Source organism: Scomber scombrus, chromosome 15 (assembly GCF_963691925.1).
Source record: "Scomber scombrus chromosome 15, fScoSco1.1, whole genome shotgun sequence".
In the NCBI taxonomy this organism is placed as follows: domain Eukaryota; kingdom Metazoa; phylum Chordata; class Actinopteri; order Scombriformes; family Scombridae; genus Scomber; species Scomber scombrus.
Window position 1 is genome coordinate 11,711,431 of NC_084984.1, and position 27,902 is coordinate 11,739,332.

Sequence of the window (27,902 nt, forward strand, 5' to 3'; positions counted from 1 at the left end):
GTTATCAGAGAAAATGTCAGATCTAAACCGAGGGATATGAATCCTTAGTTTCAGTTAATCAGGATTGATCTAACTTTAGAAAATCTCCACCATATTTTCTTAATGGGAACCGATTTTGCAGAAGAGGAGAAGAAGGGGGGGGGAAGCTCCAGTTGCAGATTTGCTGAAGTTACACTCCCGCTGCCTTTGATAGAAATGACTAATGTTGAAAGTTAAATGCCCCTCCTGATACAGCTGTGCGTCAGCGGGTTTTTTTTTTTTTTTTTTTAGAAGTGCCACTATGCTAGGATGAGAAACTGATGATGGCAAATGATCATCAATGGCGAGCCTTTACTTATTATTGCTCGCTATTGTTTGTACAGAGATTGAAGGGAGATTGCGGGAGGTGCCAACGTCATTTCATGATGATGGACAGGACTTTTATCTTTTATATAATTGTTTCCGTCATGTGGAAAAAAGATACTATAGGCTACAGCCAGCCAGAGATGGAAAAAGTGTTCAAAATCTGCCACAGTGTAAAAAGTCCTTCATTCAAAATCTAGTCGAATGTAAGTCTAAAAACACTCATGCCTAAAGTTGTATTACATACAGCATATAGGCCTATTACTAAATTATTACTGCTGATGTATTAACTTGTAGTTAGTATATTAATGCCTAAGCAGGTTAAAAGGAGATCATTTTAACTACTTGAAGAAGTGTTTAGTTTAATCAATAACAATACATCATAGGCTACTGTATGTTATGAACTGATCATAAAGGTTTTGTATATGGCCACAGAGAAGTAGTTCTTATATCTTTATCATCTGAGTTCAGAGTGCTTCTGCTTCTGTACCAGTTAAAAGTAATTACACTGTGGTTCAGACCTAAATCAGTCTTTAATGAGGAGGCTGGAATGAAAAATGAAAACTGCTGCAGTGGGGATTAAAAAAACATTCTGAAATGTGGTGGTGTATAAATAAAAATAAATAAAAAAGTATATGTAGCATACAAATGGAAACATTGAAATAAAGTACAAATACCTAACAACTGTCATTAGATACAGTACCCATACTTATTGTTACTTGGCATCACTGGTAATACCAGTGTGGTGTAATATCCATACCTTAACATGCAATATCTATTTACTTTATGTAAAAAAAATCTCCTTCCAACAGCTGCTCCAGTGCTTCATCAAAAGTGCTGTAAATAATTGCTGTAAATAATTTAATCTCTTTCAGAACTTAGCAGCTTTTTAATAGAATTTAATTGATTGTATGTTTTTATTATTTTATATCTTTAAACTTGACTGAATAAAGCACACAGATATGTCCAATGTTCATATACCTTGTACCTGTGCAAATGCCATCTAAGTCTTTTGAATCCTGAAGACTATAAATATTAATTTGCAGTCCATTCAAAATCTTATACAAGTCAAAATTCATTAAGTATTATCAGCATTATTCTTAAAATATGACAAATAAAAGTATTCATAATGCAGAAAGGTCTCTTTCAGATTATTATCATTTATACTGTGGTATTATATTACTGACACATTAACATGTTACCAGCATTATTACATTTTTTGTAATTTTCATAATGTAAAATCTTACTAGTTACCTACTAGTTGGGCTCCCTGCTCCTGCCTGTGTTATATCAGACAGGAAAAAATCACATTTGCCTCTGAAATGCAGTAGTGCAGAACTATGAAGTGAAATAAAGTAGCTCAAAAATCATACTGAAGTATGGGATTTGAAAAAAACGTTCTACCCCTACTCGAGCCTAAATTTAACCAATGAGTGTTTTACCCAAAGGCTGAGGGAGATTTGAAGATCAGAAGCTAATAAAACAATTGTGCAGAATCATCTGAGACCCCAACACAGGAAAATGTATTATTTAAATAACCTGACCTGTACAACAGCTTCTTTTGTTCTTTTTTAATAATGTTGTCTCAGTCACATTTTACTTATCTTATTTAGATGGTGTAAAACATGTTCAACTTATAGCAGGTCCGCCTTTCTATTGAACACAAAACAACAATAAAAAACAAAACAAAACCTGAATTAACACAGGAAAACTGTGATATTTTAATTACATTACATCATCAGATCAAAAAGTTCATACTGTATCAAGATAGGGCTGAAGAAACAAATAAATATGTAAAACTAACTTCAAACATCACACAGAAAAATTTAAATATAGCAAAAAACATTTAATACATTATCATGTGGTTATAAGCAGATATGAAGACATTTTTTGTTTATTAATACACAATATTCGTCAGTAAATCTACTGTGAAGACACATTTTATACTATTACAACTACATTACATAATAAACCCCTACATCTGTGTTATAGAGTGTTATTAATCATTTACAGAAAATGTAAATAAATAAATAATGAATGGGGAAACCAAAGGTTTTTATATTCTCTATTTTTTCTTTGCTGCTTTTCTCTGTAATTTTGAAACACTTTGACATCTGCTACTGCATGGCTGGAATAAAAAACAAAAAGTACTTAGTAGTAGCAGTTTTCTGAGCATCACTTTGTTTACAGAGAAGAGGAAATTACGCCGATTTTGAACAAATTAACTGTGACTGCAAAAACAACACAGGGTCAAACAAGATGCCACAAACGACAAGGATGAATAGTTTTGCTGCGAGCGACACCTGTTGTGTGCTTAATTACAAGAAATTTGACAAAGCAGCATATGCCAGCCTGTTATGCATAGTCCACATGATTTATCTGTACACCTTATTACAGTGTACTTGTCCCTTTGGAAAGGTCAACAATGTGAATTAAGCAGTCCTCAAACAGTAAGGCACCCACGCATGTAGCTGTGTTAAATTCTCATACTTGACTGATCCCTTTCATGATAGTATATTGACATACAGAATGCTGCAGGAAGAGAATAGATGAGGACAGATAAGGAGTCCATGTGCTTGTCCCTGTGTGTTTGCAGGTAAGTAACATTTTGTATTGAAAAGGTTAAGGGTTTACCTCTGGGTATTGTTAGGTCATGACACACCAAAAACACAAACATAACACACACACACACACAGATGCACACACATCCCAGAAGGATATTAGAGAGTCCATCTGGCTCGTAACATATCAAATCTTTGTCCAAGGATGACCTTAACAAAACATGCGTCACCTATTGGTTAAAGAGCAGAAACAAGTATAGGACACAAAGAGCAATGCCAACTGAAATATTTGTTTGTTTAGTTTTATGTGAGACAACAAGATCCTGTGTGTGATCGTGTACCAATAAAATGTCTAGAGAAGTCACCAAATACCAGAAATTTGTAGATGCACCACTTACATAAAAGATTCTGTTAGTTAATTTCTTTAAATCATTTTCAAACATATTACTACAGATTGATTTTATGTTTTATCTACATTTATATCTTGATATAATGATTTAAGAAATGCTGAAGTGGCACATTACATTATCAAATAAAAACCAAATGAATAACACTTCAAAAATGTCTAACATACAACACAATGAAGTATGACCTCAGGGGTTACCACATACTGAGAAGCCAAGGAGCGTCTAATGATACATGAATTCATTAACAGCCGAACATGTCTGATTGCCAGCACTTGACCACCAGCACAAGAGACGACTGAAATAGTTTCAGTTCAGATAGTGTCAAACCAAATCTAATTAGTATGAAAGCTTGAACAGGCCTGATTGACTGCATAAATTGGCATTTTTCACATGTAGGCTACTAATTATACGCTTTCATTATGACCTGTGATTGAATAAAGTGAGCTGTGGGGGATTTATGTATATATATGACGAAAGATCCATTAAACATTTTTCTAAAAAGAATAGTTAGGGACCCATTAGTACAATTTCAAATGTTAAACACCAGATGGCACTGTCGAGTGAATTTAGGTCGTGTTCAGTCAATGTTTGTTATTGTTGTTTTCATGACTGGTGGTGTGATCAAAGCTGCATTAACTACATTTGCCCTTCAACATTATTGCACATATTCAACATCATTGCATGGTGGTAAATGACCAAAAAAGTGCTCGAAAGCATCACACTTGAAAACAACTCATATTACAACCATTTATAGATTGTAATTAAAATGTGTATATTTTGTTATTATCATCCCTATTTTAAATATATATAAATTAAAATATAAATTAATATTGCCATATAGTTTCCTCAGGCTAATTTGATTCATTTCATGCAGAACAAAGGGAACAAACTGAATGATCTCATGCTGACAATCACAGGAATTTCTGAGCTATGAAAATAATGCCCTTTCTATTCTCTATTCACGATATTCATTCTTTTCAAATGTCATATGATATATTAAGTGCTCTGATGGTGTGCCGGCTGCAATAATATTAGGTTTATGAAAAGTTAAAATGCCCTTCAAGGGGAGCCTTTTAGCAGGAAGTGTCAATTAAAATGGACAGTTTGCTATTATCAGATCTTTGCTGTTAGTCACAGTTTGAAACCTGGCACCTGGCAGCTGACCAATCAGAGATCTCAGAGATGGGGCTGAGGTTTAAAGAAACACATCGGGTCATTTGCCATGTCACATACTTATGTATTCTGTACTAGCTTATTCTATTCTTTAAAGCTACCCAAGTTTTACCCACAATTCAACTGGACAGTTCAATCTGAGAGGTCACAAGGTTTTTTTCTTGTTACTCAAAACTAGGTTCATTATTTTGACCAAATTGTTCTCAAATTTGTGCTTTTTTTTCTTGTGACACATTGAGTAATTTTATTTCTTCCAACTTAACGATGATGACGATTCATTAAAAATCCTTCAAATAACAACCTAAAAAGACAAAATTTAATTGCTTCATTTCAGCTAAGAACCACTGGTGTAACTGAGCACCTGTGTTTAAGACTTGTAACACTGGGACAAGAGACCATATTGGGATTTTGCACTATTCATATTTATGGTAAATGGACTGTACTTATATAGCGCCTTTCTAGTCTTTTCGACCAGTCAAAGCGCTTTACACTACAACTCATTCACCCACAATCATACACTGATGGCATGGGCTACCAACCTGCACATCAGGAGAAAGCTAACCATTTACACAAATTCATACACCATTGGCACAGCAACGGGAGCAATTTGGGGTTAAGTGTCTTGGCTAAGGACACATCGACATGTGGACTGGAGGAGCCGGGAATCGAACCGCCAATCTTCCAATTGAAGGACGACCGCTCTACCTCATTAAAATACTGTATTCTAAAATGATTTATTTTTATTTTTATGAATATCTCTACACACCTTCATATAATTCACATAAGACTCCATAATCACAGGACTGTCTGATTCAACAAGTCCCACCTTTTTTTGACCCCTCCATCCACCCTGACCCTCTGCAGACTTTGTAGCTCTTTAAACATTCCCTGATTTCCTGCTTTTCTCCCAATGGACAAAAGTCATAATTACCAGGGCCACTAGTGGGCTTTGTCACTTGAACACAGTATGTCGTGTTCGGGCAGTTCTTGATTATCCTTCAAATCTCTTTTCTTTGGAGGACTGTGTCAACTAATTATCAAGTAAATATACTATGACAAAACAGGACAAGCTGAATAACATTTTTTGCTACCAAACAAGCTTATCTAATGCAAGAAATGCTGGAAATTATTTACATGAGATGGTAAATTTATAGCAGCTCTAGCTTTTTTTATTGAACCCAGAACAACAATATAAAACAAAACTAAATTAATACAGGAAAGCTGTGATCATTTGAATATATTACATCATCACATCATTTTTATTCATATTAAGATAGTGCTGAAGAAAAAGTATTGTAGTTGTACAATCAAAATACTAAAAGTAACTTTAAAAAAACAGGAAAAGAAAAGTAGCAAAGAAATAGTGCTGGGATTATAAAAAATAACATACACTACAATAAGGAATCAAGTTTTAGTTTAGCTTTAAGGAATATTTGATCAGAATAAAGAATTTCACAGTATGAAAAAATGTACCACTAATTTAGTAAATTTATAAGCATTTTCATGGTAGCAAACAGCAGACTATCACAAATCAGAAAACCACTTAATTACCATCAATGTTTATGAAAAATAATGTGGCTTAAAACATAAAAACAAAAGTTTTTTACATCGCTACATTGTTTGAAAAGGTGGGTAATTGTCTCTTTCATTTAAGCTGAATACATGCAAATCAGTAAATTTTGCTAAATGGGAGGAGGAACCTTGAAATGGACATCCTTAACTGTTTGCCGCTTATAGCCAACTTGAATGGAGGCAACGTGACGTCACATGACTATCTGTGCTAGGGAGGGGAGCACAGCAACCACACAACCTCCTCCTGCACTAAATCTGTAACACTGTGGAAAGGCAGGAGGCGCCATGAGGGCCTTTTATTTATATATGCACAAATCCAAGTCGCCTTGCAGTGTGTAAAATGCATTTGTGTTGTCTGATGAATAAATCTGTCACGGTCTTTTACATAATGAGGGTTAATTAGTTTATGCTTCAGCATTCATTCCTTTGAGAGGTCTGCCAGAGGTATCAAGGACTGGTAGCAGGCCAAAGAGAGGCAGCCTTATTCTGCTGAAGGCACCTCTCTGCAGTCTCCCAGGTAGGTTATAAAATGCTTCAATGCTTAAATCGTGTTGGTTTATCATACTTTAGACCATATCCGTTACACATACTAAAATGTGATGATCTTTTTTGATTATTGATGTGTTTTTCATCTTTGAAGTACATGAATAAAAATACAATGAGGACAATTTTGTTCATGTTTGTATGAATTACAAATATTTGCATGCGTTTGTGCTTGATTTTCTGCAGTTAAATGCATGCATGTGGGTATTTCTCTTGTGCACTTAATAAAAACAGGCAGCTGGAATGCCACCAGAGCATTCAACACTTCCATCTTAAACAGCAGAAAAGCAAACACAAGCTTCACTGACATTGGGACAAGCAGCATGCAAATGGGCACTTGGGCCTAAACAGGCCTAGGCTATTTATAAATCATATTTATATATAATGTTATTGACCTTAAAACAACACTTCAACACCACTTCATCAACACAATGCTACGCCAACATTTTCTACTCAATCTCACTGGTATCATGTTGCACAGGCCTAAAATATGAAAATAGTATGCATATTGAGGTCCTTATTATACTCCCCTGCTCATTTCCTTTTCTTCCTCTATGACTCCCCCACCTCCCTCTGTCTGTCTCTGTCTCCCTCTCTCTCTTCTTTCTCTGCACCAGCTGCTGCTGCTGCTGCTCCAGAGCCAGAGTGGAGAGTCCCCTCACCCCCCTGCACAGACAAGAGACAAAAGGCCTGATTCGACTGCTGAACACTGCCCCCTTTCTCCATCCGTCCCTTCATGCACGGCCATGGTGGTGGTGGTGGTGGTGGGGGCTTCAGGAGCAAAACGAGGCCTGGACTGGGACTAAATCTAGGACTGACCCAGTGAAGGAGAGTGGGAAGAGGGGGGAGGGGAGGAAGATGAGGAGGAGGAGGATGGGGGCTGGATTGGCTGGGGCAGAGTAAGACAGGTGCTGAGGCCTCTACAGGAAGACCTTTTTTTTCTTGAATATCTCTGAGACGAAAAAAATCTAACAAAGGGTATGCCACGTTTACCTCTATATATGCATGAACGTGCATGTTTATGTGTATGTGTGTCTCTGTGGGGGGAATATGTGGGCAGGGGTGGCATGTGTTTGATGGAAATCTGGGGAGGGACGTGGATGGATGGCTTGTGTTTGCCCATGTCAGATTGACTGTTGGCTTTTTACATTCCTTGACCTTATTTTGCAGTGCTGAATGTAAGGCTGCTAGAGGCTGCATGAAAGGCAGACTGATTACCTACGAGTGTGAGGTGACTAGGAAACACTAGGGACCTGGTTGAGAAAAAGGCCAAGGTACTGGCACACTGGTACCAGTACTCTACTGCCATCATGGTTACCTAAACTAGCCTCTTCTTTTCATCAGTCATCATTTTGCACATAATTTTACCTTAAATGTTCTGAATCTTACCTTATGTAACACATCCTTTTGTAACATAGAATGATTGTTGTCATTTTCATTACGGTTGTCCCACTTTTTATTTGTATCAAGGTTATCTGTGCTCATCCAAACATCCTCTTTTTGTGCACTGTTGTTATTTTTGTGGCCTAATTTTACAGTTTAATCTACACGGCAATATGCACATAGTTAAGTGAGAAAAGTTGCAGTGTTTCCTGGGAGTTGGGCACCTTGTTCCTGCCTGTGTGTTTCTGAGGCCGTATTGCAGCACAAAGCTTTATGTTGGGTGACCGGAACCAGCTGAAACCGGTTTGAGGCAGACAGAAGGCTGACAGGAACAATGCTGTCTCTGTGCTCCACTGAGGGATATAGATAGCCCAGGCTACTCCATGGCGGCCCTTCACAGCTCAGCCACTGGCTACCATGTCACAGGCGCAGCCCCTGCTGCTGCTCAACGCTGGCTGGATGTCGGCGTGCTGTGTAGTGTGGCTCACACAGCGAGGGGAGCAGGAAGATTTGGGAAGGGAAGAGTGCAGGGGGACGTGGCTGACTGGGAGTGTGTGATTCTGCAGCCTAGAGCCTGCCTTACACACACACGCACGCACGCACGCACACACAAACACACACACACACACACACACACACACACACACACACAAACACACACACACACACACACACACACACACACACGCACACACACAGGAGCATGATCTATCTGTCTGTTTATATGTCTGTGTGCTGCTAGTGGTGCAGAGAATGACTAAGGAGGATCCTTACCAGGACCACCACCATTTACCAGATCCCTGGATGTAACCTGACCCTGTATTCTGGGCCTTTGCCTGTTGTGAAGAAGCAGGACTTTTTTCCCAGGCAGGGTGGGGTAGATGGCTTTTTGTGGGTTAGTAGTGTTGTGACTGTGTTGCAGGATGGAAGAAAGGAAGGAAAGAAGGTTTGGCTAGTGGCTGGAGAGGGACGGAGGCAAGAGGGTGAGGAGTGGCTGATTCTCTTGCATGTTTCCACTATTGTGATTTTACATTCACTTTACTGACATTGTAGAAATATTACTCAGCGTGTGTATTTGAGGTGGTAATGATGCATGTGTATTAAACTGGAGTTGCTGAGAGGTTCTGTGTTGTGTGTTATTCATATTTTTCTGTATTTAACCTTCATTACTTTCTATGCCAGGCTGCTCTGGCTGTCATGGCTGTGACTAGCTGTTCTTTCCACCAGGCCTTTCTCTGTCTGCTGCAGCCACTCAGCAGCCATTTCCCCCCCTCACTGCATATCTTGCCTGCCCCTTTTCGCTCCAGAACATTTCTCCCTGTGTCTCTCTCTGTCATTTTGTTTGTTAGCCTCATCATTATAGATATCTCATCATCTGGACTAAGGATTGTTGCTAATGAAACCAAAGCTGAGGCTACAAGATATGGATCTGTATGTGTGTGTGTGTGTGTGTGTGTGTGTGTGTGTGTGTGTGTTCATGTGTGTATGCAGATGTGGGCGCCATGCATTTGGATCAAAGAGCAGCACTGGTTTAGCTGCACGTACAAGCAGAGCAGAGCCATGACCGTGCCTTTTGTCCCCAAAACGCATACAGACACAGTGCATTTCATTCCTTTCTTCATTTATTTGCAGTTCTCACTATCAAAAAATTAAAGATTGTTTTGTTAGGAATTTTAAAGTTTTTGTTTTTCTTGTGTTAAATAATATAAAACATTTTGCTCATATAATTCACTGACATGAACAAACTATGGTCATTAAATCTTCCTGATGAACTTGATGACTACAGTCTTGAAAAAGTCCATCTTTAGATCTTTTTATTCCTTACATCGCATTATCAAAAGCCATTTCTCCTGCCATCATGTTCAATTTACATTCCACAGTGCATTTTGCTTGTATATTGGTTATATTCCCCTTATAAACATCAGTGTCTGTCCCCAGATAGGAAAAATACTCAAAATTGCAACTACATTCATAAATAATTAATATTATTGTGTTAATTATTTACACCAGACCTGTCATTCTCCTGATTATAGATCATAAAATATAATATTCTGAAGGAGGAACTCTGTGATGTAGTTAGGACATGATGTCGGTCCTTGCCATCAATAACTTTTCAAGAAAATTAAAAATGGATTTAATTATCACATTGGTATACTATATTTTCTTTTGGTCCCAATATCATGTTGTGATTGAAGAGGAAAACTGTTTTGTTGAGTACCTATATTTATGTCATGAAAATGTCACATCTACCCCCCATGTAGACTTAAGTATGGTTCCCCAGGGTTTCTCTCTCTCTGATTTGATCTGATAAAAGGAGTAATGTGGAAGAAATGGGACAAACTGCACATACTTGTATGTACATACTTCACATCAGCTGGATTTCTTTTTTTCAAAAGAGCTTTTTCATCAGTGTGTTGCTCATTTTGATTTGAAGAGGGAGGAGAGAGAGCTCAGCTCTGCCGGCTCGTGCATAAAGGAAACATCAAGCATTCATGGTTAAAATGGCATTTCATAGCATGAGCAGTATGTGGACACTGACACACCATATGGTAACACATGAAATTGCAAAACTAAATCTTGAGTTCTTGAGCCTAAAACCACCACATACAGTATTTCATAATTTAAAAAAATAGGTACATACAAATTAGATCGTTTGACAATACATAGTGAATTCTGTAACTTCTTTCCAAATAGCAACAATAAGAAAACATGTGCAAGTACCCCTAAAACCTATGCTTATCATCTCAGTCAACATTGTGAACATCTACCAAAGCTGGAAATCAGTATAATGTCACAATATAATCATCAAACATTAATTTGCGATAACATACTACAACTAGAAGCTGCTGAATGCAATGTCACAAGATGTATTTGCAGAAGCTTATCGCAGCAATGCCACAGTGAATGAGTGCCGTAATCAAAACTAAAGGCGGTCCAACGAAATATTAGAGTGTGTGACCTTTTTTTTGGGTGGCGACTTTTTTTTGGCAAGGCAGTGTATATTAGAGACCACCTTTATGGACTTAAATTGTCAGGAATACATTTTTTCATAATACAATAACACTGACAATTTCCTTAATATATTGCTCCAACTTGGCAATACTGGTGTATTGTAGGAGTAGTAGAACATATTGTATAATGTGCATCCTTTCAACAGAATGCAACATTTTCTAATTCATGTAATTGTTCCTTTACAAATTGCCTTGGGCAATCAATTAATGATTTTCCCAACTTTAAGAAATATGTCGAGCAGCTACTTTCTACTACAGTCCACAGTCTGCAGTCTGGTTAATATGAGTGGTGCTATTAATAATTAATTCTGACTGGAATGCACATTCATCCTCCCCTCACCAAATCATCAGAAATTCAATTAAAATGTCACCTTTGAAGAATGATTGTATGTTTGTTTTGTTTTTATTTTATAGCCCAGACAGGAGTATTTATATTTTTATCATCCAAAATGAAGAATTTTCTCCATGATTATGGATTTTTGCATTTCTGCCTCCATATTCCAATGTGACACTCCAACATCATCAAAACTCAACAGCCAAAATGCTAATAAACGGAATCATAGTAAAATAGCCGTAAACCTCAGCAAGTTCTGCTTTCAACAAGAATTGTCTAGTTATTTCCCCAAACCAAAAGAAAAGGTGACATTTGGGGCAAATTATGGTGATATTAGTCAGAGACTAATGAATAAGTCCGATCTGTTATTTTGATTATAGGCAAAATAAACCAATTTTACAACCGTTATCTTATACAAGACCAAAAGTAAGCAATTACAATATAAATCTGATTACCTTAAATTAAGTTTGTCATCACTATGTCATTCTTACTCCAATCAAATACAAACATAACACAAATACATTTTTGTGTTTTTGAGTTTAATTTCAAAATGTAATATCTTGAATAGTATGTTGATGAACACATCATATTAGTACATATCGTTTCAAAAAATGTGACTTACATGACTCATTATTATTCAATTTTCTCTGTGTTCTCCAGGTGATCTCATCAGAGCAGGGGCAGGACCATGGGAGATATGAAGACGCCAGACTTCGATGACCTGCTGGCGGCCTTCGACATCCCCGACATGGTGGATCCTAAAGCTGCTATTGAATCTGGCCACCACGATGACCATGATAGTCAGCTCAAGCAACCCAGTGGTGGAGTGACAACCAATGAAGACGAGGCCCACAATTCTTCGACAGGACATGACGTTGGTGTGAGTGTCATTGTCAAGAACATTCGAAACATGGACACCAGTGAGCATGGTTGTACCACATCAGAGAAGGATGGTCATTTCCACTCCCATTCTGTTAGTATTGGTAATGGACCTCATAATAGCTTCTTACCAACCTTACCAGCTGGTACTCATTATAAGAAAAATGGATGGACAGCCCCCAGGGAGGACGGACATCCAGTTACCAACTCATCATCTACCTTAAATCAGTTCAGTCCTATCTCAAGTGCTGAGGAGTTTGATGATGATGACAAGATTGAGGTAGATGACCCTGTGGAGAAGCAGGGCAGTCAGGCATACTTTAGGTCAACTACTAAGAAGGAGGAGCAGAATCCCAAATCTCCTGGATCCTTGGACAATATTTCCAAGCCCACAGCAAACAGAGACCTAAAACCAGACCAAAACAACAACAACAATGCCACTTTGGGAGGTTCCAAGTTTAATAGCACTGCTCAATCAAGTTTGCCTGAGGAGGAACCCAAGGAAATTGTACTCAAATCTGAAAGTCAGGGGTGCAAAGAAGCTGGCGAACCATCAGTGGTTAGTAATGTGTGCAGTATCTCCCAGATCAAAGTTAAGTCCTCTGCAAAACTTTCCTCTTGTATAGCAGCCATAGCAGCCCGCAGTGCCAAAAAGGCAAGTGCTACAGACTCGGGTGTTTTGGATTCTCCTACAACACAGAAAGAATTCATCCAGGCAAATGAAAATCCTAAAGCTCCAGAGAAGCCACAAGAGCAGGAGTCAGCCCTGGAGTTTGCAAAAAGACTGCTTTCAAGACAACCGGACAGTCCCTCTAGTGTCACCAGTGAAGGTGAAACTAGTAAAGGTTCTCCTACCTCAAGCACAGACACCACTCCAGTCATCCCAAAGGTCAGGATCAAAACAATCAAGACCTCAACCGGACAAATCAAGCGTACAGTCACACGAGTCCTCCCAGAGTTTGATCTTGAGGGTCTGAAAAGAGGAGACAGTTCCAATAGCACATCTGTCTTGGCTACCACCAGTGCAATTTTCTCGTCTCCCACTAGGTCCACTTTGCCAACCACAGTAGTAGCCACCAGTGGAGGCCCTTCAATTGAAATCACCAAGCAGGTGACTATTAAACCTGTGGCAACAGCCTTCCTGCCAGTCTCTGCTGTCAAGACCGCCGGTTCCCAAGTCATCAACTTGAAGCTAGCTAACAACACCACAGTCAAAGCAACAGTCATCCCCGCTGCCTCAGTGCAAAGTGCCAGCAGTGCCATCCTTAAAGCAGCTAATGCTATCCAGCAACAGACTGTCATGGTACCTGCCTCCAGCCTGGCTAATGCCAAACTACTGTCAAAGACAGTCCATCTTAGTAACCTCAATCTTCTGCCTCAGACTGTGTCCTCTGCTGCCTATGATCTCCAACGGGCCTTGTCCTCCTCTAAACAATCCCAGCATCAACAATCACAACAGCATAAAATTATTGCTGGCCAGCCCTCAAAGAAAGTCTCCAGGGTTAAAGTGTTCACCAGCTCTCAAAGTTCTGTAGTGGATGCCTTCAATAAAGTCCTGAGTAGCCTAAATCCCGTCCCTGTTTATGTCCCAAACCTCTCTCCACCAACTTCAGCATGTATCTCTCTACCCTCTCGTGGCTACAAGTGCCTGGAGTGTGGAGATTCCTTTGCTCTTGAAAAGAGCCTGACCCAACACTATGAACGTCGCAGCGTGCGGATCGAGGTCACCTGCAACCACTGTGCCAAAAGTCTAGTGTTCTACAACAAATGTAGCCTTTTGTCTCATGCCAGGGGGCACAAGGATAAAGGAGTTGTCATGCAGTGCTCGCACCTAATCTTAAAACCCATCCCTGCAGATCAGATGATAACCACATCAGGATCATCCGGCATTACCACCACCACCACTACCTCCACCTCTCAAGCACAGGCACCCGCTGGTCAAATCCCAGGGAAAGTTGCTGGCGGTGGGTCTCAAACTACAGTAATTTCGGCTCCATGTAGTGCTCCTAATGTGGCAGCCATGCCCTTGGAGGATGATGCATCAAAGCTCTGCAGGCACAGCCTAAAGTGTTTGGAGTGTAATGAAATGTTCCAGGATGACAACTTGCTAGCCATGCACTATCAACAAGCACCAGAGTCCAATGGGCAGGTGTGTATATGTATTACATGAACTGATACTTATTATGGTTTAATTTAATTTTAAAGATTCCAAATGGGAATTGTCTATTCTATATATATATAAAGATATATATATCTATATATCTATATATATATATAAAGATATATATATCTATATATATATATATACAATGCAATCATTCTAGATCCAAGATCACCACGTTAACATGCTTTTTGAAAATCACCTTTTCTCTGTGCCTACAGAAAACCTGCACTATCTGCCAAATGCTTCTCCCAAATCAGTGCAGCTTTCTGTCACACCAGCGGATCCACCAGCACAAGTCTCCTTACATCTGCCCTGAGTGTGGTGCCAGCTGCCGTTCTGTCCATTTCCAGTCCCATGTCACCAAGAACTGCTTGCATTACACCCGCAGAGTCGGATACCGGTTGGTCATGACAAAATATTTATTCGCATTTTAATACGCTCTTGTGCTCAGATTTCAAAGTTTGAGTACAAATCTATTCAGTTTTAATTTCCAAAAATAATTCATCAAGTGTCCAATCAAATCTGATATCAAACCAGTGAACAATATTTACCTCTGAGTATTCCTTCTTTGTAATTTAAGTGTAAGTGGCCATATTCTGACTTAAATGTGTCTTGCGTTTGCTTGCAAGTGCCACTTACAATGTCATTTTCTAATTGCACTTATTATTCCATTATGTTTGCTTCACTCTGACAGTGATGTTATTCACAATGAAACTTTTTTTGGGGAAAAAATGGACTGTCACAATTTCTATGAGGAGACACCCAAGATGTAAGCCATTTAAAGGTGAAAATTCAGTATTTGACCAAGTATGCTCCAATTACAGAGGCTTCCAAAATGTTAAGAAATCAACATCTTGTCTCAAAGTTAAAATCTGCAATGGTACAATATATTTGCATTCTTATCTGTTAGTGATATTTTCACAGTGACTCAAGCATGGCAATGTGACATTAAAAGTGTGACATTTAGTCAGTTTTAGCTGTAATTTAATTTTGCAGAATGTTATGGATTTTAACTATCAAAACTAGGCATGGTGTACAAAAAGTGAAAGAATTTTTTTTTTTTTTTTTTTTTTAAATCATTACATCACTCTGCTTTTCTGGTTATATTCTGACATCACCAATCGAGAAGATTATACAAGACAATCCTAAATTAGAAACAGCAAAGTGCTTCTGTCAGAGGAATGAGTTAAATTGACTTTCACAGAGTTAAAATTTCATTTAAGTTTGACTTTTGCAAATTCTCACATATTTCCTTCTGCCCTCTGTTTCCTTACTTTCTCCCTCCAGCTGTATCCACTGTAGTGTGATCTTCGCTGATATTGCAACTCTTAAGTCCCACATCCAGAGTAATCACTGTGAGGTCTTCTATAAATGTCCTCTTTGCCCCATGGCCTTCAAATCTGCGCCTGGAACACACTCCCATGCATACACACAGCATCCAGGGGTGAAAGCAGGAGAGCCCAAGTAGGTTTTCACATGCTGTTTGTACACTCAAAAGCAAATGCAACACCAACCAAATCATTTTTAAAGACAGAATTCAGAAGAGTGTATTGCACATTTAGAAATACACATCTAATACTACATTAATTGTAAGTATTTAAATAAAAACATAATGCCATACATACATTATGCACACACATTTTACTCAAAGAATTGTCAACTGCGCACACACACACATCACCACAAATCTAGATGCTTTTCCTTTCACAAAACCAAACACCAATGTAACCTTACACCCATGTCCAATTCATTTCATCATCCTTTCTGCTTCATCAGTAGCAGGATTTGTGGGTTTTAGACATGGAGGCTTTACTTGGTTTTGTTTTTTCCACATGGCAACCTTTCACTGACTTACATATTATCTGTCTACAGTCTTTACTGATGACTCAAATGTTCAGGTGCAGGTGTTCTTGCTCTAAGCTTAAAGCTGAATGCATGTCTGATGACAATGAACTGGACCATGTATTTCTAAATACCCCAATCTAAAACTAATTTTGTGTAGACATATAAGCATCAGGTGATACACTGATCGTCCAATAAATTTGGATAAAGATACATTTAACTGTTTATTAATGACATCATGTTTTGTGCAAAGACACATACATTCTCTTAACACTTCAGTTTTCACATTTCTTTTCTTAGTAAATAAATTTAGCAAATTCAGAGTGCTTTTTTAAACAATTTCTCTGTCTTACAGGGTGATACATAAATGTTCCATGTGTGATACCGTGTTCACTCTGCAGTCCCTGCTCTACACACACTTCGACCAGCACATCGTCAACCATAAAGTTTCAGTGTTCAAATGCCCCGACTGCTCCATGCACTATGCCCAGAAACAGCTCATGTTGGACCATATCAAGGTATGCAGGGAAAGCCAGTCATTTCTGGCACTCTTGTTAATCAAACTTTTTTATATCTCAGCTTAGTTTATTAATGAATCTGTTCTAAATATCTTTAATTAACTCAAGCTACATGCTGTGACTTAATGACTGGGTATTAGTTACAGTAAATTACTATTTTAATTGAAGTTTTCAAAGCCAAGCACATAAGTTTGCTCCAGACTTGTTTTAAAATACCCGCATTTTATAAAACATAAAATGTATGCAAACTTTGTAGTTATCATTCCGCTTGTGTGGATTCTTTCCAGGCTATCCATGGGACCCTGAAGACCATCGAGGGTCCACCAAACTTGGGTATCAACCTCCCTCTGAGCACCAAGCCTACTAATTTAAACAGCACCAACAGCAACGGCCCCGTTAATAACAACAAAGATGGAGGAAATGTCAATGTTCGTGACAAGGGAGAAAAAGCCCTGCTAAAGAAAACTAACTGCTCAAGTGACCTCAAGAACACTCCTGGCTCGGGATACACATGTGGGGACTGCAATACCCTCTTCAATTCCAGGGAGGTCTATGTGGCTCACATGAGGCGAGACCATGGCAAGGTGAATGCCTGAAACCATTCACATACAGGAGTGTCCATAATGTCACATGGTCTTTCTTGAGGGAACACACAAAACGTTCCATAACTGCATTTGTTTCAGGTATCTAATGCATTCTCCCTCTCGCATTTCAGATACTGAAGAAGCACCCATGTCGACAGTGCGACAAGTCTTTTAGTTCTTCCCACAGTCTTTGCCGACATAACCGTCTCAAACACAAGGGGCTGCGCAAGGTCTACACCTGCCCGTGAGTACACATACCGATTCTCAGGGGGTCTGCATAGTCCCCATGCCAAACTGCGAGCCACATCCTCCTCTGCTTTCTGAGCACTTTCTGCACGTTTAATCAAATCAAAAATCATGTTCTCATACATGCGCGAGTTGTGGACAAATCAGCAAGCACACAAACTGCTCTTGCAGTAAAACATTGCCAAGATGTGTCTGATAAAACTTTTACAGCAGCTGCATGTTGCCATACAGCACATTTGATCAGTTCTTGCTTCCTTGTCGTCCTCACCTTTCAAAGAACCTTAGTTATCTGGTTACCAGTGTGTTTTTGAAGGAGGTGGAAAAGGAAGTAATGGCTCAGGGTTACATATCAATAAGCCCATAATTGCATTTGGCGTCGCAGCAGACCACCATATTTCAAATTTAAGAGGTACACAATGAATCCGTGCAGCAGTCACAGTTTACAAATTACATATTTGCAGAGATTCAGAGAACAAAAGTCCAGTGAAAAAAACATGCGGCGGGTCTACCACTTCACCTAGCTTACATACAGTGCACTTTAAAGTGAAAATCATGCAAATATAATAAGACAAAAATCAGCTTGCAAGCAGTTATAAATTGTTATTTTTTTCATTGTTATAGGCACTGTCCAGCTCTCAGTCAGCCATTCACTAAAAGAGTGCTGCTGGATCAGCACATTCAGCTGATGCATGGAGTCAAAGACCCAGAGGGAAAGACTGCAAACTCCGATAATATGGATGTTTCATCTGCCAAGAAAACGGTATTGTGGCACACCATTTTGCAGACATTCAATTAATCACTTTACCTTTCAAGTGAATTTTATGACTCTGATGTCATTTCTAACCTATCCTTTTAATGTCCTCTGCAGACCCTCAGCCCCAAGAGGAAGCCACAAGAGGATGAGGGGTCTCCAGGCTTACACTCCAGGGGCTCTGACTCACAGCCACTCAAGAGGCTCAAAGTGAACATCCTCAAAGTTCACAAGTGTGCCGTCTGCGGCTTCACCACTGAGGACATTGCCGCTTTTCACAAGCACATTCCCCAGCACAAGTCTGATGGCTCGTCCTACCAGTGTCAGGAGTGCGGACTCTGCTACACATCCCACCGTTCGCTGGCCCGACACCTTTTCATCGTTCATCGGCTGAAGGAGCCACAGGGTCTCGCTCGATACAACGGGCGGGGCAAAGACGATGACGAGAGTCAAAGAGAGAACCAGTTAGATGTTACAGATGAGAACGATGACGGGACACCAAACACCAAATGTAAAGTGTGTGGGAAGTTGTTTGAAACTGAGGGAAACCTGAATACTCACATGAGGACACATGGGATGGCGTTCATAAAGTCAAAGAGACTAAGTGCAGCTGAGAAGTGAGAGGAAAACACTTTTCAACCATTCCATCAAACACAAAATGTTGTAGTTTGTTAAACTTGTAAACAACCTACAGTATCTCCAATGGCTGTGGTTACTGTATGTAGCGTACTAAAATATGTATACAATATAAACACAAAAATATGTATTATACAGAATGTCAAAGTCATTTTATGTGTCTTTAAGTGAACTGAACAAGATAGATTTGTTGTATACACATAGATGTTTCTATAGGCGTTGAATAGATCTTTTTTTATAAATTGTTTCCATTGGTATCTTCTCACTATAGACTAGATAATGTATGGATATCGTTGTAATGGGATTAATCCTCATACAGTCAGCAGTGTTCTGAATTTACAATGCTGCTAATGTCCAACGAATGTCTGAAAGAAAAATACAAACTTTTTGGGAGCCTCAGGTTTCCCTGGAACAGGTCACACCTGACATCTTCTATTGGTACTTAAAAGATGAGAGTAGGATTGGCATTCTTGATTTTTTAACTAACATTGTTTCTTTTGCTCTTCTGTTACAATACAATTTGTCTCTTTTCTAATATATTCTGAAATTATTGATCCTAAAACTAAATCTTTGCATAAATATAGGAGCAACATTTTACATTAAACATCAAATGACTTCAGGACAATCGGTTGAAGATAAAGCCTATTTTCAGCTACATTTCATTACACCCCTGTCCAAGTTATTATCTTTGACATATCAAATAAACACACAACAACATTTGAAAATGAATGAATTTGAAACTAGACTAAAGCTCCTGGTTTTGTGAATGATTATGTCAAACACTTAACATCAGAAACAGTTGTCTTCTAAAGACAAACACACAAGTCAAAATTTGTATTTGCTTTTAAAAAAGGTGTCTTGTAAAGGTGCGTGAAACTTTCGTATGTTTCACAAAGTCATTCCTGTCTTAATACATACATATATATATATGGCAGCTCTTTGTGATTACAACTCGCTTAAAAGTGTTTGTTTACCTTAATATTTAAAATATAAGATACACAGCACTTGCCTTTGTTTTAACAGCAGTCTCTTAACATCACATTATAACTGCCATTTAAGGACAATATTTGTTTTACTTTTTACTTTCCTTCAGTTTGTGGTTCTTTGGTTTAATGTGAGTTCATAATGAATGTTTATTGACTGGGAAAAAACATCTATACTGAAGAAAAAAATCTAAGAATGTAAACTTGTCTGTGAGACTGAACTTTTCATAAAAGACAACCCAGTTCAGTTAAGTGAACAACTTTGGCACAAGAAAGCCACCTCAAGATTGTTTTCCAACGCTTTCTTTCTTCCAAGCATTTCTAAAAAAAACATCATTCACTTTAGAACAGAAGTTTTTCTACTCCGACATTATGACTTTAATTGTTTTGCGCTGTAAAACTGCATGTGAGAAGCAGTCTGTGAATTGTTGGTTAGAATGTGTCTTGCTGCTGCTGCTGCTGTTATTTTTAGAAATTTCTGATGCTTGTGTACAATGCTGTTCTTTGTCAATAAAAGGTCAAACCTGCCAAGGCGAGATCTGATGTCGACTGCACATGAGACATCAGCTCTTCCTATGGAAATACAGAGAAATATACAGAAATCCTCTCGTGATCATTTATGCTCATGCTCGTATAGTTATTGTTTTTAAAGCTGCACAAATCAATATCTTTACAAGCCAATGGATTAAATGACTGTATAATGAGAAAGGGAAGACAAGTAGACAATTATCACCGCAGCCATTAAGCTCATTGTTGTAGTTTTTCTTTACGCTTTTGGTTTGGTTTTGTGATTGTGGTTCAGTATAACCGCTCTCATTTATCTATCTATTTTGGCTGTTTTTAGCAAAAACGCTTTGATAAATCCACTGTAAGACAAAGTTAGCAACTAGCTGGTGAAGCATTTAGCAGCTTAAAAGCTGTGCATTTCCTTCAGGAGTTGGTGTAGATGGTGAGAGTAAATATTAGACCTAAATTTGTCAGGTCACCTGTAACTTGCCTCGAAATAAATGAGCTTTAAGTCCTATGCTTTGTGCACCTAACATCCACCTCATGTATAACAATGACAGTTATCTCCCCTCTTCAGCATGAGTACAAAAACTAGAATTGAAGTCATGAAGTCTGTCCCTTCCTGTTGCTGGTCATAAAAAAAGTCATGGTCCTTTATGTTGGTTTTCAGGACAAGCCCCCCCTCTAGTGGCCAAAGCGGATTTATTTTAGCTACTGGACTGTCTAAAGACCAACTTCCCCCATTATTATAACTTGAGACAAATGGGGGTGGGGGTGGTGACTGTCTTTAAAGGTGTCGCCATCATCAAGGCTTCCACTTTAATTATGTTGTCACGACATCACAGCTTGGGTCTTTTTGTTAGCCTCTCATCTTCATGTAACCAAATCCTTTTCACACATGATGTAGAAAAACAGGTGGGGACGATCCACAGTTGCCAGAGTAGGTTTTCAATCCAGCCCGTGAAAGATGAATTTCATGCAGAGATGTTCTTAATGACGTGTCCCCTCTTATATTATTTAAAACACCTTCTCCACCAAAAAGATATAGTCAGTCCTATAATGGCTCTGGGTTGGGTGGCAATTCTTCTGTTTGCAGGGTGTAGCGCAGTGCAGGAAAAAACGCAGGCTTTCAACGTGTCTGAAAGATGTATGATGGATACCAAAACTTTCCTCCGGGAAATTAACCAGGACAGACCAGAGGAATATGCTGTTCTCAGTAAGTGTTTAAAAGCCTTTTTCATGTTTCTTTGTAGTTCATTTGTTCATTTGCAGTAAAGCAGTGGGGGTTCTGGACAATTTAAATTACAGGAGCCAGCTGTTCTTCAGTTAAATTAACACTTAAGAAAAAGCTCTCATTTTAGCAATGGAGTGGTTCAGAAGCAAAGGCAGACAGGCCAACTTAAGAAAGAAATAATAAAATTGTGTCATTTTACCAACAAGATTTAACAAATCTAAAGGCTTTGCTATACCGTTCCACTGTGGTGTAATGCAACAAACCACATGACACTGAAAATGTAACTTTGAGGTGACAGATTTATATTCACATTATAACTGCAATTCAAGATTATTACATTATTGATTAATCTATTGCTTGTTTGGTCTATGAAATGTCAGAAAATGGTGAAAATTGTCAATCACGTTTTCCCAAACACCATGGTGAGGACAGTCCACAGTTATTGTATCATTATTGCACTTTTTAATCATAATGCGTTGTGTTAATTGATCGGCTGTGTTGTGTTTTACCGGCGCACAGCAGCTTCAATTGCATCCTTCTAATGGATTAACTATTGCACCCTTCATTAGATAGATAGATAGATAGATATACTTTATTGATCCCAAGCTGGGAAATTACAGTGTAGCAGCAGCATTACACAGACACATAGTGACGATACAGTGACAATAACAACAACATATAGTAAAAAGGCTACTTTATGAAGAAGAATAGAAGTAAATATTAGTGTATAAAACTAACTCGGGTCTCCTGCACTAATACCTGCTCTTCCCCGTGGACAAATGAAGCATTGCAACTGGTTTTCACTCAGGCAGCTGAGGGGCGTTTCCAGTCGGGGCCTCATTGACCACGTCATCGCTGGGGGATCGCATTTCCCCCCTGCTTCCATTATCGGCCAGTCAAAGATCTATCAAGGGGCAGCCGAGGAGCCATCACCGAAACAGGGGAACTTTGAAGTGGCTACATCTGTAGAACTAAATAAACCAGAAGATATTCACATTTTAGAAGCCGGAACAAGAGAAGTTAAATATTTTCCTCTAAAAAATAAAAAAAAAGACTTAAAACAATAAATTGATGTTCAAAATAGGTTCTGATTAGTTCAATTGTTCATTTAATAGTTGGTAACTAATCAATTAATCGTTGTAACTCTAATTCACAAAAAGAGACTATAAGTTACAATGCACATGTTCCTTATACATTTTATTTGCATACTAAATAGGGAAGTATGCAAAAAAAAAAAGAAGAAGCTTGTTCCAGGTGAAGATCAGTACAAAATACTAAAAGAACTGAATGTTGAAAACAAAAGTTAATGCTCAACAAAAAGTATCAATGCATGCATTAAATGACTTACAGTTTTATCTGTATAATGTAATTTTGAACACAAAAAACCCCCAAAAACGTTAATTTTGAATCATGGAAGCAGATAATTCACTTATTTTGCAATTATAGTTACATTGTTTCTCATATTTGCTCTTGTGTGTGTTGCTTTGGGGTGCTTTTATGTGTGTTATGTCAGTGTATGATGCATTTGGGAAGATGGGTAGCAATGTTGAAGGAGGGAACACCAACCAGCCTGGCTTGCTGCAGCAGTGTCACTCTGCCCACAGTCCCACCTTCTCTGGAAAGTACTGCCAAGTGTTCCTTAGGCAGGTAACAACAAAAATTGCAATTGTATGAGATGAAATAACATCTTGATAATTAGATAACGGGTGACAAAAAGGAAATCTTTAGCAGTGCTTTTACTCCCACAGGGAACAATCCAATACTTTGTGGGTATTTGTGTTCCTGACTCCTGCGAGGAAGAGGAGGTACAACTGCTGGCGCTGCATGGTCAGTGACTTTAAAATGACTCAGGATTCATTACAGTATCATTCAGTCATTACAGTATGCGTTTTGTCTCACTTGTGACTTGTTCACCTTTTAACAGGGAGATTTCAGTTTGGTCAGATGTCCCTTATTCCTCCTTTACCTACCATCCTGGTCAATCAGTCTACTCAGGAGATGATCATGACTCACTGCTTGTCTAACACCATTGCGCCCGATGCATCAGATGTCACCTGCCTGTAGGTGTCTGATTGGGAGTTTACCTTCTCTACTGTCTTATCTGCATACTACTTGTAACTCTAAAGTGCTCAGGGCTTCATCTCATCTCTTACTTGGATTTTGTCTTTTAAAAAATTAATGTTTCATCTGGGTCTTTACACCTGCAGGTTTGTGTGTTGCATAATGGTAGCGATTCCTCTTGCTGCTACCCTGTTCACAGCTATAATAAGGTGGCAACAGAAGAGAGAGGTCAGTCCAACAGTGGAGTCTTCCTGTTTAAACTCTGGACTCAACCTTTATGGGACCCTGAAGACCAATGGCTCCGCTAGTGGTGAAATAAATAGTAGAACATCAGAAGAAAATGGTAAGTATGATGTATTGATGAATTTACACAAATGTATTGAAAATATTTGCCAGATAATGAAGACGAGCCTGATGCTCTGCTCTGATTTGAAGATCATCCACAGAGTGTAGTAAAATAAACTTAAAATATGGAAGCATTATAGACCTATAGCTAAATATTCAATAACAAATATCAAGGTACTGCAAATTTGCAATAATTTTTTTTCCAGTGAAGTATCGGTGCAGCTGCCAAACCCCTCTTTTAACAGATTGTGTTTATATTCAGACATTACCTCACTGAATAATGTCTTTTGTAGACAGCACCAGGGACAGATCACTGTGTTTTCCTCGGAGCTGTGTGCACCGGTGCCTTCAGGCATTCTCTCTACAGATTACCAGCCAGGGTGTCTTAAGCACCTCCTCATCCATCCCAGGAGGAGGCTACTCTTCCCTGAATGGCATCCGTGTTCTCAGCCTGTTCTGGATTATATGTGGACACTCTGCACAGTTTCCTGTGATAAACAATCTGGGTATGACAGAGCTATTCTTGTCTACAAAGACTCACTGACACCTGCTCATTTAATTACTCATGTGCACACTATATTACATTGCATTTTCTCTATTGTAGATAACTATAAAAACTGGAGGAAAACAGTTGAAAGAAACCCTCTGTATGTTTTAACCATTAGTGGACCTGTTTTTCTGGCTGTGGATACCTTCCTACTGCTGGGGTGAGACTGAAACCACATGAAGTTTAAATTAGTTGTTGATTTAACATAGTGTATCTGTAAAAAAAAATTTATAATTTAAAACATTAAAAAAAACCATTTCATTTTAAGTCGCCAATTCTAGCAGCTTCTGTGTTTCAGGGGTCTGCTTAGTGCCAGGTCCCTGCTGGGCTCCATCCACAGAGCTGAGGACAAACTGAGTCCCAGTTTGGTGGCCGAGTACCTCTTCAAGAGGATTAAAAGGTATATTTAAATCATCTGTATCATTGTTGTGGGAATAAAACCTAATTTAAGTCTGAAATTCTTAAACCAGTGTTTCTTGTCTTTCCTTTGCTACAGGGTTCAACCACTGCATCTGTTCATTATGTGTCTAACTATTGGGCTCATCTCTGTGGTCCAATGGGGACCCTATTGGTTCCCATTTATCGACACATTGATGGACTGTAAGACGTACTGGTGGGCTAACTTACTATTGATTAGCAATCTCCTCCCAGTCCATGAGATAGTAAGTGTAACCAGTAATTTAGACATATGGTAGCTCCATACTGACCAATTTTTTTTTTTTTTTTTTTTTAACATTGTATTTCCCAATCTCTCCCCAGTGTGTTCCTTGGACATGGTACCTGTCTCTTGACTTCCAGTGTTATGCCACCACCCCTCTGCTGGTCTATTTGTACAGACTGTATGTTCATATGCTTTCATATGATTCTAAAAATACTGCAACATTTTAATCCTTAGATTTCTACCTAAGACAAAACGCATGTCTAAATAATGGCCACCACTATAAACACCATTACAGTGCTAAGTGTTGTAATCTTATCCATCCTATTTTATATTAATTTTCAGGAACAGAGGTGTGTTTTCAGTTGTGGCAGGAGGTCTCCTGTTGATGACCACTGTAGCTGGTGCTGTTATTACTGCACTTCTGCAGCTGCCAGTCTTCCAGCCGTCTACACTGTAAGACTCAGTGATGGTGATCTAGTGTTAATGCAAGCAGCTTAGGAACTGCATATATGAAAAGTAAGGCAAGGCAAGGCAGGTTGATTTGTAAAGCACCTTTCAACAAACAGGCAATTCAAAGTGCTTTACAAAAAAACATAAAAGGCATTGAGAAAAGAAACACAATGCAATATGAAAAAACAATAAAAAAGACGTAAAAGGGTTTTAAAAGGTGTAAAATAAATAAGGTAAAATAGAATAAAACAGATTAAACAGGAGAATAAATGTTATAGTGCAGTTACTATGCAGTGTGAGATATGAATGAATAGTCCTATATCTAATTTAACAAAAAGCAGCGGTTCAATTTTTCTTGGAGCTTGTTAAAGATGTGTGGTGTGTAGAGATTGAACGCTGCTTCTCCAAGTTTAATTTTGACTCTTAGAGCAGTAAGCAGACATGTCCCAGATGCTCTGAGAAGTCTGGAAATGTATTTTGGCCCCTAAACCATTCAGTGCTTTGAAAACCAACAGCAGTATTTTAAAATCAATTCTTTGACAGACAGGAAGCCAGTGTAAAGATCTGAGAACAGGAGTGAAGTGATCCACTTTTTTAAGTCGAAGTGTAAAGTGGCTCAGCTGTCAATTAAATGTTTTACTTTGCACTTCAAATATATTGTGAAACAGAATGTTTGTTCATTTATATTGCAGGACATCTGAGCATTATGTCTTGTATTACTATGTGAAACCCTACACCAGATATGGGCCGTTTTTAATAGGAATCTTGACTGGAATATACCTGACTACAAGGAAAGATCGGCTGTTAAAGCAAAAGGTAAGAAAATCTGAATTTTTGAGTTTTGAGTAAATTTGAAAACAATATACAGTTATGTTCTTTTGTGATATTATCATGCCCCACTTATGTTCTCATCATGTCTTGCTATTACTCCAGTGGCAGGCAGCACTGGGGTGGTTCAGCTGTCTGTCTCTCATGGCTGTGTTGGTTGGACTGGCCTACATCCTCAGGGAGACACCGACCTATCCCTCGCTACCACATGCCCTCTACCAGGGACTGCACAGACCACTCTGGGCTCTGGCTGTGACCTGGATCATACTGGCCTGCGAGGAGGGCTACGGAGGTAAACCAAGAGCAGGAAGACCAAATAACATATTCAGAAAATGTTATTTAAAAATACAAAAACTTAAAAAAAAATATCTGAATGCATTAGACTTCTGAAAAAGTCTTGTTGAATGATTGCTACGCGATTATATCAGCTACAAGTGGGTACCAACTCCCTTTTCCTCATTTACATTAACATGCTATTTTATGATTTCATACTTAAACAATAGCAATGCCGATATGATAAAAAATAATAGACAATTTAGAGTATTAAGCCTCACCTACTTCTCTACAGTATACAGAAACTATTTAATGGCTTGGTTCAATAAATACAAATATAAATTGTAGCACATCTGCGCATCCCTTTAAGACTAGACTTTTATACATGAAAGCAAAACATATCGTTACATTTTCTCCAGCGTTTGTCATATTCTCTCTCTCATTCTCCAGGTTTCATTAAGAGCCTCTTGTCTTTCGGTCTCTGGGTTCCTCTTTCCAATATTAGTTTTGCCTGCTACCTAACACACCCCGTCTTCATCATCCTCTACATCGGCCTACAAGAGACCCCAATCCACTACACAGACATCAACTTTGTAAGTGCTTTCCACAGCCAATTTCATTCCATTTCATTAAGGCTAATGCTGACATAATTAAGATTTTACCATTATTTGGCTGTGTTTCTCTATTCCCTTTTTTTTTTAGATGTACATGTTCCTTGGCCACCTGGTGCTCACATTTGTGGTGAGCTATGTGTTTACTGTGCTAGTTGAGAAGCCTTACCTCCTCCTAAAATGGAGCAGTGCATAGAAGAAACATCCAGCTATCGTCATACCAAATCCTATACTGTCTGTCTGTATGTGCCTTGTAAACTCTGCCAGTTCCCTTGTTCCAATAATAAACCTATTTGATTCTTAAAGTGGTTTGCTAACGGTTACTATTCTTATCAAGTAACCACTATTATAAACAGCTTGCAGAGGGCTGATATAGAAAATGTCAACTGAGCCTATCACCACTAACACTAACACCAACAAAGGAAGGAAATAAATATTTTCTTTTTTTGCAAATCT

General features: G+C 38.6%; 2 protein-coding genes across 5 annotated transcripts; both read left to right on the forward strand.

Annotated features, from left to right (window-relative positions):
- The first annotated feature begins 12,014 nt into the window (after positions 1–12,014).
- Positions 12,015–18,931, forward strand: znf532 (zinc finger protein 532). 4 transcript variants are annotated; one of them, XM_062434748.1, is made up of 8 exons: positions 12,015–14,354; positions 14,588–14,769; positions 15,657–15,833; positions 16,567–16,729; positions 17,017–17,313; positions 17,445–17,557; positions 18,181–18,324; positions 18,436–18,931. In XM_062434748.1, exons 1-8 carry the CDS (start codon positions 12,015–12,017, stop codon positions 18,929–18,931), a joined length of 3,912 nt encoding a protein of 1,303 aa, XP_062290732.1. The 4 variants fall into 4 exon arrangements, with proteins under 4 accessions (XP_062290732.1, XP_062290733.1, XP_062290734.1 ...); XM_062434749.1 differs by lacking the exon at positions 15,657–15,833; XM_062434750.1 differs by lacking the exons at positions 14,588–14,769; positions 15,657–15,833; positions 16,567–16,729.
- Positions 18,932–21,573: 2,642 nt separating this feature from the next.
- Positions 21,574–27,642, forward strand: oacyl (O-acyltransferase like). Its single transcript, XM_062435207.1, has 15 exons — positions 21,574–21,652; positions 23,184–23,317; positions 23,419–23,497; positions 23,595–23,730; positions 23,878–24,078; positions 24,374–24,582; positions 24,681–24,783; positions 24,922–25,023; positions 25,120–25,285; positions 25,383–25,462; positions 25,627–25,737; positions 26,427–26,550; positions 26,668–26,854; positions 27,286–27,428; positions 27,538–27,642. Exons 1-15 carry the CDS (start codon positions 21,586–21,588, stop codon positions 27,640–27,642), a joined length of 1,947 nt encoding a protein of 648 aa, XP_062291191.1. The 5' UTR covers positions 21,574–21,585.
- Positions 27,643–27,902: the final 260 nt, after the last annotated feature.

What these genes read in the sequence shown, in the direction of transcription:
- znf532 (XM_062434748.1), top strand. Translation starts at nt 12,015, where the DNA reads ATGGGAGATATGAAGACGCCAGACTTCGATGACCTGCTGGCGGCCTTC. An exon ending in CGCAAGGTCTACACCTGCCC is followed by an intron (nt 17,558 to 18,180) that starts GTGAGTACACAT and finishes TCATTGTTATAG; the next exon opens with GCACTGTCCAGCTCTCAGTC. An exon ending in TCTGCCAAGAAAACGGTATT is followed by an intron (nt 18,325 to 18,435) that starts GTGGCACACCAT and finishes GCAGACCCTCAG; the next exon opens with CCCCAAGAGGAAGCCACAAG.
- oacyl (XM_062435207.1), top strand. Translation starts at nt 21,586, where the DNA reads ATGATGGATACCAAAACTTTCCTCCGGGAAATTAACCAGGACAGACCA. An exon ending in TCCTGTGATAAACAATCTGG is followed by an intron (nt 24,583 to 24,680) that starts GTATGACAGAGC and finishes TCTCTATTGTAG; the next exon opens with ATAACTATAAAAACTGGAGG. An exon ending in ACTACACAGACATCAACTTT is followed by an intron (nt 27,429 to 27,537) that starts GTAAGTGCTTTC and finishes TTTTTTTTTTAG; the next exon opens with ATGTACATGTTCCTTGGCCA.